At 39.2% G+C, this 15,759-nt stretch overlaps 1 protein-coding gene across 6 annotated transcripts in view; it reads left to right on the top strand.

The window, feature by feature from the left end:
• LOC306878139 (KH homology domain-containing protein 4-like) overlaps positions 1-15,306 on the top strand; it is an 18,925-nt gene extending 3,619 nt beyond the window's left edge. The window contains exons 3-14 of one of the 6 annotated variants that reach the window (XR_013784917.1): positions 317-433; positions 2,085-2,164; positions 2,255-2,307; positions 2,468-2,628; positions 2,718-2,929; positions 3,154-3,214; positions 3,871-3,928; positions 6,691-6,887; positions 9,892-10,002; positions 11,624-11,705; positions 14,377-14,477; positions 14,929-15,306. Coding sequence is in view for 4 of the 6 variants with exons in the window: in XM_079430281.1 (XP_079286407.1) it covers positions 317-433; positions 2,085-2,164; positions 2,255-2,307; positions 2,468-2,628; positions 2,718-2,929; positions 3,154-3,214; positions 3,871-3,928; positions 6,688-6,887; positions 9,892-10,002; positions 11,596-11,705; positions 14,377-14,477; positions 14,929-15,113 (1,449 nt within the window). In the remaining 2 variants the exon portion in view is untranslated. Of the gene's footprint in view, positions 1-316; positions 434-2,084; positions 2,165-2,254; positions 2,308-2,467; positions 2,629-2,717; positions 2,930-3,153; positions 3,215-3,870; positions 3,929-6,687; positions 6,888-9,891; positions 10,003-11,595; positions 11,706-14,376; positions 14,478-14,928 lie in introns of all 6 variants that reach the window. The other 5 variants (XR_013784918.1, XM_079430281.1, XM_079430282.1 and 2 more) reach the window with 5 other exon arrangements.
• Positions 15,307-15,759: the final 453 nt, after the last annotated feature.

Here is a 15,759-nt window from a genome sequence, read left to right on the forward strand (position 1 = left end):
TTAATATTTTGATTTAGTTTTAAGCTATTTTTATTTCAGTTTTAGAAGGCAATGCAACATTTCAGATGTTCAGTTTTAAGTTTTTCAGTAAATATTTCAGCTTTATATGAATTATTGAAAAGTATGTTTGTTGCTGTGACGGGTGTCTGTGTGTGTGCAGCTTAACTGTGGAGCAGAAATACTGCACAATAGAACAAACACTGCAATGTGAATGAATGAAGAATCAAACACTAACCTGTAGTGTGAATATGAGGAGGAGGCATGCATGAATAATTACACATGGTGTGTGTGTGTCTGTGTGTGTGTGTGTCTGTAGGTGGCAGGTGTTGGTGGTAATAAGGTGAAAGATGATCTGGTGGTGGCCGAGGTGGAGATAAACGACGTCCCGCTCACCTGTCGGAATCTGCTGACCCGCGGACAGACTCAAGACGAGGTCAGACCCGTGTGTGTGTGTGTGTGTGTGTGTGTGTGTGTTCTGTCCTGATGTGTGAGATGTTGATGGTTTTCCACTAGGGATATGCCGGTATCAAATTTTCATGTTGCAATTAATTGCTAATGCTTTTATGACGGTATACAGTATTATCACAATATTGAAATTGTTGCAAAAAATTGTTGTCATAAGACAGTATAACAGGTTTAATAACTTTTTTTTCTTATAACAAAAATAACTGAACATTTAAATAGGCCTACAATCAAGCAATACACCATAGCAAATACACATCTGATTGGCTGTTTAAATCACTTAAACACGTTTCAGAAAGTAGTGCAGCTGCAGCTTTGTTTACTTGGTTTCCAGGGTAACAGCTGCATTTCTGCTGTTCCATCAGCGCCATCTGCTGGCAGAGAGTGAATGTGTTTTCATTCAGCGCGTCTCCTTCACTCGTTCCGCCATGCGCTTCTATCTAGGGCTGGGCAAAAAAAATCTATTTTTCGATTAATTGGTTTTTTTAAATGACGTCGATTCGATATCGGTTCTCAAAAGCCGCGAATCGATCTTGTCCTGTATTTATTTCAGCAAACATTTAAAACAAGATCTGATGAATGTGAATCTTATCATTGGTCTTCTCCACTAGATGCGTGATGTTAAAACAGAAAGCCTGTCATTCATTCAGTGATTATCATGGCGGAGATACTGTTGACAAGAACAAAGCAATACGCGTGATATGCAGTGCTCAGGTAAAATTCTATAGTAATACCACAAATCTGCGGAAGCATTTGACATCACGCCACGATTTCTGCAATAAATGAATAGCGGATGGAGCAGACGCACTATTTGTTTACTACATACATACGCGTGGATGATGCTCGCGGTGTTTTCAGCTTCTGCCGTCTCACTATTTCACGATAAAACACAAGAATATCATCTCCAGCTGCTCTGAGAGTCACTTCACTAGCATTGCACCGTTTAATTTGAGAAATCTACCATCATATCACATACACAGCAGCTGTAAGTTCCTCACGGCAAGCCTTCAAAATACAAGTTTAGTTTAACGTGCAGAAACTGTCAGAAATATTACTATTTAGCAGTCTGAAGTCTTGACTCAATTTAACAACAATGCTACTACTAATAATAATAAATATTAATAAATCTTGATTTTTAAAGGAATAATCACATTTGTTTTCTTTTGAATTTTAACAGTAAACATCTGTTGTGCAGCACTTTGTTTGGGGTTTAATTTTTAGGATAAATTTATTTTAAATTTGATTACAAAAAAACATTTTTTTTTATACAAAAAAAGAATAGGTTTAAATACAGGCCTGTGGATCTTAATTTCTTTTTATTAATTCACCATTTGTAAACTTTGGAAGAAATCGAATCGGGACATCTGAATCGATACCCGGCCCTACTTCTATCCGTGTTGGGCTTGTTTACATCAGAGAGCACAAGTCTTTAATGCAGCATACAGCACTGTTGTGCATTGTGACCAGTTTATGGGAAGAGTATTATTAAAATGCATTCAAAATACTGAATAATTTGTTATATTCTCAGTATTTTGAAGTGCCCGCGATAACAATATCGTGCATATTAATTATGGTGATATATTGCATTACTGAATACTGGCACATGTGTATTTTCCACTCAGATCAGCAGAGTGAGCGGTGCTGCTGTGTCCACCAGAGGACGCTTCATGACCGCAGAGGAGAAGATCAAAGCACTGCCCAGGTCCGTCATCTGTTTTTGTTGATTAGTTTGACAGTAAATGTTCTATGATGAATATAAACACTAATGCATCACTCTCTGATGTTTCTGCAGTGACCGTCCGCTCTATCTACACGTCCAGGGACAAACCAGAGACTTAGTGGACAGTGAGTGATGTGACCGGTGCTTCGCTTCATTCTGAGGATCACGTGTGTGTGTGTGTGTGTGTGTGTGTTTAACATCACTCTCTGTGTGTGTGTGTGTGTGTGTGTGTGTTTAACATCACTCTGTGTGTGTGTGTGTGTGTGTGTGTGTGTGTGTGTGTAGAGGCCGTTAACAGGATAAAGGAGATCATTACTAACGGTGTAGTGAAGGCTGCCACTAACTCGAGCTACAGCGGTGCAATGGTCACCGTTTACCAGCAGCCCGGACCCACTGCTCCACACACAATCCCCCCTGCTGTTCACAAACCTCACTATCCAGGAGGAGTGAGTACACACGCACACATCAGCGTAATGCACACGTGTGTCTCATCTGCACACCAGCCTAACCGTGTGTGTGTGTGTGTGTGTGTCAGATGCATTATGTACAGGACAAGCTGTTTGTGGGTCTGGATCAGGCCGTGCAGGGCTTCTGTGTGAAGGAGCGTGTGGAGGGGCCCGGCTGCTCGTACCTGCAGCACATTCAGGCCGAAACCGGGGCCAAAGTCTTCCTGCGGGGCCGGGGGTCCGGCTGCCTGGAGCCTGCGTCTGGACGAGAAGCCTTCGAGCCCATGTACATCTACATCAGGTGTGTGTACAGATCTCTCTCTCACACACACACATACACACACACACACAGAGAGCGATGTTAAACACACACACAGCAATGTTAAACACACACACACAGAGAGCGATGTTAAACACACACACAGCAATGTTAAACACACACACACACAGAGAGCAATGTTAAACACACACACACACTCATTCACCAGCGTGCACCAGTGTTCACCAGTTCCTCTGTTCCTCCAGTCACCCAAAACCAGAAGGACTTGCTGCTGCAAAAACACTGTGTGAAAACCTCCTGCAGACCGTAAGAGCGTCTCACTCTCTGAGTCTGTTATCAGTTTATTGGGCTGCATGTGTTTATCTGAAGTGTATGCAAATTAAACAATGAAAATTTATGCAAATTAAAATAACAGTAGTGCAAATAAATACAACATATATAATCAGTGTTATTCTAGTATTATGAACTGTTATGATGTTTGTTTTATTAATTCAATTTTATTTTTATATTTTTAGACTTTTTGGAGTGTTTTATTTTTTTATTGATATTTATTTTCATTTAATGTTTATTTACTTTAGTGTGTCAGCTTTAATTCATTATATTTCTATTAGTTGCCAAGGCAACATTTCATTTTTTTTAATGCTTTGAGTTTTCAGTAAAACTCACTGTGTGTGTCTGTCTGTGTGTGTGTGTGTGTGTCTGTCTGTCTGTCTGTGTGTGTGTCTGTCTGTCTGTCTGTCTGTCTGTCTGTCTGTCTGTCTGTGTGTGTGTGTGTGTCTGTCTGTCTGTCTGTCTCTGTGTCTCTGTGTCTGTGTGTGTGTCTGTCTGTCTCTGTGTGTGTGTGTCTGTGTGTGTGTCTGTGTGTGTGTCTGTGTGTGTGTCTGTGTGTGTGTGTGTGTCTGTCTGTCTCTGTGTGTGTGTCTGTGTGTGTGTCTGTGTGTGTGTGTTTTATTGTCTGGCAGGTTCATGCTGAGTATTCTCGATTCCTGAATCAGATGAGCAGTTTGATGCCCACACAAGGTAAAACACACACACACGGTCTAGGCAGGACACAATGCTTCACTGCTTTTTTTTTTTATTATTTGATATTTATTATTTATTTCTATTTTTTAAGGGACAAACTTTTAAGAACTATTAAAGTACATTTAAAGAATTTTAAAAGTACATCCTTTATAGAATTCTTGTCTGAGTTGAATTTTATAGAATGTGTGTTTTTATTATATTATATTTATGATATTATGTGGTTGAGTGTTTAATCTGTTTCTGCCATGAAAAGCAGATGAAGCTGATATGGCAATAAATTTAAAGGGGTCATGAAATGAAAAATCTAATTTATTTAACATTACAGTTAAACCTTAAGGAACATATTAAAATAAAATAAAAATTCTATGTCATGGCTTTAAATGGATAAACCTTATGTAGTTTCTGAGAGTCGCTGGGTTGATGTCATGTAGCGACGTTTAGTGAGTGAGCTGTAGTTACTTTCCATCGGATCATGCTGCTCTTCTCATCCTGTTGACTTCTATTCAAACACACGTGAACGTAGGAGACCAGAAATGCAAGCAAACAAGATTAAGTTTTCTGAACTCTGACCTGTGAATTTGCATCATGTGGATATATATGTGTGCAATAGAAGATCAGTAGCTATTCGCTTGAATTAAAGCAGCAGGATTGCAGGAGACTGGGTTGTATAATTTTAGTGCTGTCAAAATTAGCGCGTTAACGCTGGTGATTAATTTTTTCAGTTTAACGCGTTAAAAATATTTAACGGGGGTTAACACAGGGGCGGGGCTAGTGTTGGCCACCCCACTCACAACTGCTGCCTCTGTCTCTTTTTTCTTGCTAATTTAGTCACAGAACGTCTTTACGAGCATTTCAAATAGATGTTTCAGACGCGTGCTTCAACTTCACTTCAGCGTCAGGCGTGAGTCAAAGGAGCGCGGAAACTGTACTGTACTGAACAAAGGCGCTGCCGCACGCTGTAGCCTTTATCATTTCATATCAAAGCGCGAAAGAAACGATGTGCATGCAATGTCGTGGTCAGTTAAGTCATGAAGGTGATTAAAACTGCCTTAAAACTGTGCTTGCGTGAAATATACGAGTCACATTTAAGAACATGTCTCTGAAACTGTTTTCAAAACTGTCCTGCACTTTCTCACTCATCTAACACACTCGTCAGATCATTAATAGAGACTTTAAGACCTGAAGTGGGTCAGAAAATGTGAAGTGAGTGTAAAGAGAGAAAACACGATGCGTGTCAGATCCGCCTCGGCAGCTCTTAAAGAAAAAGCAGCCAAAATAACCTATTAGCCCAGCTGCTGTGATGTCTGTTCATCTAAGAACAAAAAAAAAAGGAAATCAATAACTTTATAGCTTTAAGGACTCATTTGTATTTAATTTAGAATTTAGTGTTTGATAACTTTATTCAATTTCTGTATATTTCCTACTTGCTGAAGGGCATAGGTAGCTAAATATGACATTGGTTATACTGTGTTTATGAGAAAATTGTTTAAAGTTCACTTAAATAAGAAGTTATTTTTATTAAAGTCTAATAAATATTAAAATTGATGGCTTTCAATTATACTGTAATGTTGAATGGCAATAGTCAATGGTTAAATATCAGGGAAAAAAATATTATTTTATAGAGACATCAATATTGGTGTCAGTGATACTGGCCTTCATTCATTAAAAAGATGCCATTAATCAAATATTAAAAATATACCGTCTTTATGTTGTTTCTACATTAATTTGAAGATTAAATGTGAAATTATTGCAATATAAAAGTAGATTTAAAAAGTTTAATGTTAGGTGGGATTAATCGTGATTAATTTCAGGAAAAAATTGTGATTAATTAGTTACTTTTTTTAATCGATTGACAGCACTACGTTTGGGATTTATTGTTAATCATTGTACGTTAAATTTCTATTGAAAAAAGAGCAGAATGTGACCGTATCACGATAGTTGCAAAGAAATTGTGTGTGCTGAAGTTACATGAACGCTTTTGCTCAGCAGGATCTGTTGACATCATAGAGACAGAGCGACACGCGTCATAATCAGAAACCCACATCCACACCGGTGGAGAAACAATCCAGCGCTCTCCATCGACTCTGTATTACTGGAAGCTGTGTCCTTGTCATTTCTGACTTATAACAAAAACCAGAACAATGTCTAAAAGCTGCTGTGTGACGAGGTGTACAGCAAACAAGCTACAAAACACACAACTATGTTTTTATAAGCTGCCGACCCACAAAACGAGCGTTTAATGTCACAAAAGTAGAGCGCTACGTGTCTTACTCTGAGAAATACCCCCACTGGAGAGAAACGTAATCGGCGACAGGAAACATTCATTATTTTAATCATGTCAAAGGATTATTTGAGCACCCGATGTGAACCTGAGAGGAGGAGAAACTACATTTTATTGGTCTATGTCAGCGCCCCTTTTCCTTACCTTTCTTTTGTTTGAGAAATGATCCAACTGAATGGCCCAACGTGAAATACCCCGACATCTACAGCTGTTTGTGTCCTTAAACGCTCGTTTTGTGGGTCGGCAGCTTATAAAAACCTTTATTTACGGTATATTATAGACATTGTTCTGGTTTTTGTTATAAGTCAGAAATGACAAGGAGGCAGCTTCCAGTAATACAGAGTCAATGGAGAGCGCTGGATTGCCCCCCCCCCCCCGGTGTGGGCGTGGCCTAAATGTGCTCTGTCTCTATTGGTTTTCATATGAGGTCATGTGAGTGGAGGCTTGTTTGGACTGATCGTTGTGTGTCTGTCAGCAGGATTCATTCAGCCTCCAGCCGTTAACGGGATCCTGCCGCAGGCTCCGTATTACCCTCCCGCAGGCTTCCAGCCGTCCTACCCTGCCCTGGTGCCGCAGCCTGTTGCTCCTCAGTATCCGCTGGCTCCTGCGGCCCCGGGCCCCGTCCCCACCGCACAGTATCCCATCACCCCCGCGCCCGCCAGCGTCCCGGCTCAGGTACATCACACGCCTCAAAGCTACCTTCAAAGCTTAGTTTGTCAACAATTACGATCCTAAGATATTTATGACTGTCAGTCAATTCAGTATCCACTCCGTCTGTATTCGTCAACCCTGGACTCAATGTTGATCTTCCAAAATCGATTAACATATCCATGTTTTTTCCACATTTAACTGAAGGTGGAATTTGCTACACCACATTACAAAGTGTTCTACTACAGGACCCTCGATCCTGTTCCTGTAGAAGACTCACTATCACGGAGTCATCTGCATATTTAATAATATGGCTATCCTCATATGAACTGCGACAATCATTTGTGTACATGATATATAACACGGGTTGACAGACAGCGACCGTGAGGAGAGCCCGTGGAACAATACAGCGGTTTAGAAAATACATTGTTGATTTTAACACACTGGATTTTCTGTTTAAATTAAATATTGTAATAATAATAATACATTTAAATCAGTATTAAATTCAGATATTAGTTTCTGTATTAACACATGTGGCTTTATGGTGTTAAAAGCAGAAGAAAAATCGATGAACAACAGCCTGGCGCACGTTTTTGGTTTTTCTAAAGGTTTATAAACCAGGGTCCTATTACAGAAATATAACTTTCAAATATTATCTTGTGTTTGGTAAGCTTGGTAATTTGAGTTAGGACCTCATTTAGGACAAAAGCTGTTACAGAACAGCATTATCTGAACTACAGATAGGACAGGGGTCTTACAGAAACCTCCCAACATGACACACAATCCTAAAAACTGACACAGCTGTCCTAACTTCAAAATTATTTGAAAGCTAAATGAAAAACCGCTTGCAGTTGCGCTGTCCAACAATGGCATTACATTTATTAATAATCTAAAATTAAGAATGGAGATGTTTAATGGTAGAAAGACACATGTTCGGCAACTCTAGCCTGCTCCCTGTCTTTCTCTTCGTTAGTGAGCGAAGGTGAAGACTTACCAAATAGTGTCGGCTTTGCCTTTTCTACCGAAATGATCAAAGTTTCAGTTTCCGTGGCACTGAAATGAAAAGCCCGCGGGTTTTGTTTATCCATCGTTTCCCTCATCAGCAGCTCCAGTGTTGGTTGCTTGGCAACAGACCTGAGAGTGGATGTAGAACCTGATGCAATTTAAGATTTCCTAACTAGAGATAAGATACGATTTTGTAAGATTGTTGTTAAGATTTGCTTCTGTAATACGAATTTCAGAAAATTCCTAATGTATCATATCTTATAGGAATGTAGCGATATCAAAATCTCACGATATGATATTTATTGCGATTATTTAAATAGAGAAAAAAGACAAATGAAACATTTTGTACGTTTTAAAGTTAAATTATTCTATCTAATGCACTTGGAGAGTTAACAATTAAGAGCTCTAACTCACGTTCTGAACTAAGAAAACTTGAATCAGAAAGACTTGTAGCTGAACCTTAAAGGAGACTCAGCCCTCTTTTTATTTGTGATATACAGTCTGTCTAAATTACATGCACACTGCTGTTTTAGGAAGCCAGACAAATTAGAATATAATAACAACAACAATGACAGTAGTAAGCCATATATTGTAAAACAATTGCACTGTGAAATAAATGGAAATTAATATTTCATAGGTATATTATTTTTGATTTATGCTACAGTAGGGAAATTACAATACTTCTTTCCTAATTTCTACACTTGAAAGAGATATTTTGAATTTGGACTCATTTAAACAGCTAGCTGTCTGCCATTAATACTGCACTTTAATGCACAACAAATCTAGTGAAAGGAGCTGATCGTCTGAACGAAGTGTGCGCTTCACTGAAATATACAGCAAATCAGACTTGATGAAGGGATTAAGCATATTGTGCTTTTGGTTTTAGTTCATTTGACAGATACTGTGCCAAAGCATAATGACCCAAAACAAATATATAAAAAAAAATGATAATTTTGCTATAGTGATTAGTGGTCGACCGATATGAAAAATGCCAAATATCGGCCGATAAGTTGTTCCTGTTTGGCCGATGCGTTCAAGGCAGGACTTTTATTTTGACGGCGCTGTGAACGGCAGTGCTACAGCGCTCACATTCTCCCTGACTCATTCTTGTTAGCTGTCGTTGTTAACAGTTCTGTCTAAGATGGACAGAAGTCTGTCTAATAATCAGATAGAACGGTTAAAGGAATTAAAATGTATACAAAAAGTATAATTTATATTATTAGTAATAGAAAAGTAAACATTGTAATACTTTCTCGTTTGCCGTCATTCAGCAAATATGCATTTATATAATTTAAACGTCTTTGAATGACTAATTAACATTTAATTTCACAAGCTTTTCTAGCTGTGAGGTCTTGTGAAGTGTGCATCTGTATCCTGCATGATCGCGTGTTCTCTGCGTGACGGTCGGTCCTTGTGAATTGGAGACGTGTGATCAACAAACTTTAAACTTGTGATTTCAAATGACGCTTTATGCATTTGCCCGCTGTCATATTCATGTCATTTTCACTGTGTGCTGTGTGTAAAATGAGTGTTACCTTGGCTTTATTTGAAAAAATACGATTCCCACAAACTTCCCAGAATACGGAGTGCCCTGTTGGTTACAGTGTTTACTTCCTTTTAAATTATATTTTTATTAAATATTTATTTATTTGTTTAAAAAAAAAATATCTAAAGTGTAAGTGTGTTTGTTTTACACATTTATTTTTTAAATCCATTTTCAAATGATTTAAAATTTCTTAAATATGAATTCAAATAAATAAAATTATATCGGCCACCCTGCTTTCCAAGATATCGGCATCGGCTGTCAAAAAAGCAATATCGGTCGACCACTAATCTTGATATCGCGATATTAATAATATAGTTTGTTACATCCCTAATATCTTAAGATAAGAACCTTTCTATAACACGCCCCCAGATGTAAAAGATGAAGAATAGCATCCTCCACACCTCTACCTTCTCTGTCTTCTATAAAATCAGTTCCTGTTCACCGGCGTCCATCTGCTCAAACGCTTGTCTCTGTCTCCAGACGCTTCCTCCGACTCCGTTCCCTCCCGCCGCTCCGGCCAATCCGCCGCAGAAACGCCGCTTCACGGAGGAGGTGCCAGATGAGACGGACCGTGGCCTGCTGGGATACCAGGTGAGCTCTCACGCCGGATGCTGCGTTAGTCTCCGTCTGCCTTTACTTTGTTTCTGCAGGTGTGGGCGGTCAGCGGCCTGTGACAGACCGTGTGTGGGCGGAGCCTGTAATGAAGTGACCTTTGACCTCAGGGGTCATGATGAGCACCTGAAAGTGTTTGCAGTATATTTGTAATGAATGACTGCGGATGAAATCTCAAACCCTAGTGAGCCGCCTAACTAGACAGCAGCACGGGCACTGATCTGAGACACTCTCATTAACTCTTTCCCCGTCAGCGTTTTTGAAGAAAAGTTGCCAGCCACTGCCAGCGTTTTTGCTGATTTTCATACGTTTCTTGTATGAATATCTGATCATGCAATACATCAAAATAAAGATCAGACCCTCTACTTTCAAACAAAAAAATCAGTTTTATTCTAGTTTCGAACATTTTTATCAACAATTGAATATAGGTAGGTTTCATAAAAAGCAACGTTTTGAGCAAAAAGCTGAGAAAAATGCATTTTTATCAAATAGTCAAGTCACCAGTATTTATATAGCGCTTTTTACAATGCAAATTGTGTCAGAGCAGCTTTACAGTATCAAACAGGGAAATAGTTTGTTGAAATAGTGATTAATTGTAGGCTGCAGCAGAGTCAGATTGTGCAGAGGACTCATCTGGTTCCCGTGGAATACTCCATCTGGATCATATTCAGTAATATTATCAAAGCAAAGCTGCAGTAGATGGCTTCCATCAGTATCTCAAAGCTTGAACAGTCCCTTACCTCTTTCTGGATCCACATTTCACTCTGTAACATTAGACAGTTTTCATTTATATGCGGTTAGTGTTGATGATCGCATTATTTTTCATATGCATATGCTTCCATATGAGAGCACTGGTTTCTGCGTCTTCCTGGTCTGTGTTTGATCGAGTGATTCTAGACTCATTCAGGAGATGTGTAACAGCGCCCCTAGCGTATAACAGCGAGAACACAGAAACCTGGGAAATAACCTGTTTGGCGGGAAAAGAGTTAATATGTCAATAAATTTGTTTTTTCAATATGTCAAAAAAAAAAAAAATGAAGGAAATAGTAAGTTGAAAATAAAGTATTAGTTAGGGTAGGTGTAGGGAGGGCTTTATTGTCACAATAAGGTGGCATCCATTTAATCATTTGAATTAAAATGATAATTTACACTCAATATGTTATTATTGCGTACTGTTTTATAATGTACTACAATACTGAGGTGCAGATAATTGCTACTATTTGCAATAAGTAATATAAATACCAGAAAATCCTGCTTTTTTAACAGTGTAAATCGAATCTATAGCTATTAGCACTTAGTGTAAATAGCTGCTGCCTTTATTAATATTTATATGTAATGTTTTATTGTGATTGTTGAATTGATCTGTGCTGTTAGCATACAGCTGCTCACTAGGGTTCCTTTGGTGAATGATGGGAACTGCTCATGTGTTTGACTATAAATGTGATTTTCCTTTTCTGTATAAGAATGATTTGATGTGTGTGTGAGAGAGAGAGAGAGAGAGAGAGATCAGTCGTGTGTGTGTGTGTGTGTAAATGAGTGTGTGTTAATGCTGTTGTGTTTTTCTGCTCATAGCATGGACCCATTCATATGACTAATTTAGGTGCAGGCATGTCTGTGGGCAGCTCTGAGGCATCAGGACCCCCGTCTGCTGCTTCCTCAGGGCCTGTGAGAGAGAGAGACAGGTTAGACACACACACACCCCAACACACCAGTGTCTGATCATCACACACACACACAGAGCTGGGTAGATTAAAAATGAGAAGAAAAATAAAATATTCCATTTGTTGTTAGTGACAATAGGAAGTGATTTACAGTTGGGCAAAAAAGACAAGTATTTAGTCAGCCACCAATTGTGCAAGTTCTCCCACTTAAAGATGAGAGAGGCCTGTAATTTTCATCATAGGTACACTTCAACTATGAGAGACAGAATGGGGGAAAGAATCCAGGAATTTACCAAGTAATTCATTAAAAATCCTCCAATGTGATTTCCTGGACTCTTTCTCCCATTCTGTTGCACAATTGGTGGCTGATTAAATACTTTTTGCCCAACTGTAAATGTTACATTATATCAAAGTTTCCCAAACTTGGGTTCATAAAGGAACTGCAGGGGGTTCGTGAGTTTACTGAAAAGCCAATAATTAAATCATAACAATGTAAAATGAAAATAAATCATTTTAAAATAACATCAATCAAAATAAAACGCATAGTTTTTGACTGTTGTACATATTTTAGGCTGTGATGGTTTTTGATTGAAATATTTGATTAGTTTTAGATGATCATATTGCATGTATTTGGTAGTGCTATAGACAGCTGTTTGTAATGTAATGTTGTAATATTGTGTGCACTGCCCGGGGACTGCAGATGGAAATTAGCATTTGCTAACTCTGGTACAAAGCATCTTTTCGTAAGATTAATGTATTTTGTACATGGTCCCTGACAAATAAACTACTAAAATAAATAAATAAATAAATACTAAATACATAAAATATTCTATTTGTTTACCTGCATGTCATGTGATCATTAACCAACGCCAGAGAACCGTGAACATGCAAATGTGATACTAAATAACATGAATTTGTGCATTTTAATATGCTGGAAAGATAAAAGCCTTCCAAAGATAGAGTAATACACGATCATTCAAATAAACATTAGTGTGTTCATCAGTAGTTGATGCCATGTTGAAATGATTTGTGTAAATCCAGTGTGACTGATCTCTGTGAGTGAGTATTAGTGGAAGGCTATCTTAGAAAAGATGAAAAATAAACATTTTATTGTAATCTGTAGCTGTAGTCCGATTCAGAGTATTAATCAGAGTACTGGACACTATATGGAAGCTTATTTCTGCCGTGGAATAAAAAATAATAATTGGTAATTGCAACTTTTTATCTCAAAATTCTGATGTCTTGATCAAAACATGACAGTAATGAAAACACTTGTGTTTGAGCTGCTGCTTCAGCTCTGATCACTCTGGACCGTCATCAGGTGCATCATGGGATGCTTTTAATACCTAACACCAAAAATAATACTGTAGTGATAACTACATCAGCATCAACTCTAACAACATACATATATATATATATTAGGGATGCATCGATCCGATACTCAGGATCGGTATCGGCTCCGATACGGTCATTTCCTGCGGATCGAGTATCTGTCAGACGAGACCCATCCAAATCCGTTATTGTGCGCGTACTAATGTGTTATTGTTGAGCCCCACGAAAGCACAAAAACATTAGAAAGCACCATAAAGTTTTCATGCACTATATTTCAAGTGTTCTGAAGCTGTTCCATAGTTTAATCTGAGGTACAGATGAATATTTAAGTCTTTAAACTCAAGTTCAGGTGAACTCTCCTCTCCGCCGCAGCTGTCTGTCATCCTCCATTCAGCGATCAAACTGTGTCTCGTTCGGTTTCTACAGTCAAACTCTTCAAGAGCACAGTTACTGAGCTTTAAAACTGTTAAAAGAAAAGGATTAATAAATGTACGCACAGATTGAATACGCTACGCATCAATATCTCTTCCCTTGGTACTTTGAGCGTTTCTATGTGGACTCAGAGCGCTGCGCTGTGACTCCGTGTCGCTTCAAGAGCATTATTCAGCCGTGCTGCACGGGATCATAAGTGCTTTCTGCTGCTCTGTATTAGAGCCTTACTTATTATACGTTTGCGCAATGAACGATTATTAACAGTCTTTCTTGTTCGGTCCTATCTATCACGTTACTGCCTTCATTACTGTGCTACAGATTTAAAAGAAATGTCTTAATTTTATAGTAGCCTATATATTTATATATAAATGTATTTGCTTGTTTTTTCATGAATGTATTTTACAACAATTCAAAGAGCGATGTGTGTAATTTCACCAGATTTAGTCCTACACTTATTCACTTTTATTTGTAAATAAAAATGTTTCACTAGGTTTTATAAAATTATTGTGCACCCATGATTTTTCTAGAGTATCTTTTGCTGTATTATAAACCAAGTTTATAATAGTATTTTTGTCAGATTATGATTACATATTTTTTCATTAATGAAGTTATCTATATGTAGTAGATTGTGTTTAACACACAAAAGAGTAACACACACAAGTACAGAAATTCTACATCGATTTAAATAAAACTGGATCGGTATCGGCAGATACTCAGGATTTTCAGGATCGGATCGGTTCTGATAAAATGGTATCGTTGCATCCCTAATATATACAGTATATGTATGGATATGTGTATATTTGTGTATATGTATATTTATATCCTTATGTGCTGAAAAAAAATCCTGATTGATTATTGTTGTGTGTGTGTGTGTGCGTGTGTGTGTGTGTGTGTGTGTGTGTGTGTGTGTGTGTGTGTGTTCACGCAGCAGCAGCAGCAGACTCATGCCGCCTCCGTGTGCTCCGGCACCAGTCGACGGTCCGAGAGCTCAGAAAGCAGATGAGAAGACCCCGGCGCAGAGCCTTCTGGGTAAGACAGAGTGATTACGCAGCTTGCTCATGATCACTCACGCTGATGCTCTCTGCATGCAGAAGTGACGCTGCAGCGGCGGAGGACTGTACGCTAGCTACAGGTAAAGCTGAAGCGTCTCGCTTCCTCAGGAAATGACACGCTTCAGCTTCTCCGCCCCTCATTGGTCAAACGTGTTGAGTGAAGCTCCTCCCCCGAGCGGTGATGTCATCAGCCCTGTGGCTGCCACACTAATGGCCGTCTCTCTTGTGTTTTGTGTTCTCTCTCTTTCTCTGTGTTTTTTCCCTGTCTTTCATGTGTCCGGATCCTGTGGGGGTGGGGCCTCCTTCCTCGACGCCGCCTCCTGATTGGACGCCCCCAATGACGCACGGCTGTCGTCCAATCCTGCGTTTGATTAACTGTGCTGCTGTGGCGTGTTGTTTGTCTGTGTGTTTCTGGTCTCTCTCGTCAGAGCCGCAGGTGAAGCGCGCGCGGATGGGGCTGGTGGCGTACGCCGGAGACTCCTCCGATGAAGAAGAGGATCATGGGGCCTCCAGAGCGTCCGGAGCCGCAGGATGGATGTACCGCTGCCCGTCATCACCGCCCTCACGGCCCAAAACACAGACGCAGCCCATGCCCTTCTGGATGGCACCGTAAACGCACACACACACACATACACACACACACACGTTCATACCTCCGAAAGACTGTCCTGTGGGATTATGGGAGGATGGAAGAGCAATGGCCGCTCATGTGACGCGTGTCTCATCACTCCGCTTTAGTTTCTCTTCATCGGTTTGATTTGTAATGTTACTTCCTCTGTGATGAATAAACACATGCATTGACTCACACTGTTTCCTGTTTGATCTGCTCCACACCTCCCTTAATAGAAGTGTTGGGAGTCGAAAATCTAATCCTATTCCAGAATCAGATACTTATGGTCAGGAATTGGATACTTGTTGTAAATTAAAATGAATTCCACCTATCAATTCCTGTGTGCACATTGGGTTTTTTAGGTGGCAAAAATGTGCTGTTAAAAATGTATTTGTCTTTGAATCATTCATTCAAGAGATTCATTCAAAAACACTGATTCATCCAGTAATGAAACAAATCAATCTTGAGTGAGTCCAGGCCCAGCTCCAGAGAGGCCAATTCCTTTATTTTTGCTGTAGACTGAAAACATTTGGGTTTGACGTCACAAGATGAATATGAGATGAGAGATTAACATTTCAGCTTTTATTTACAGGTATTTCCATCTGGATCTGATACACAACTTAGAAGATAGCACCTTTTGTTGAACCCA

Source organism: Barbus barbus (assembly GCF_936440315.1).
Source record: "Barbus barbus genome assembly, chromosome: 12".
In the NCBI taxonomy this organism is placed as follows: Eukaryota; Metazoa; Chordata; class Actinopteri; order Cypriniformes; family Cyprinidae; genus Barbus; species Barbus barbus.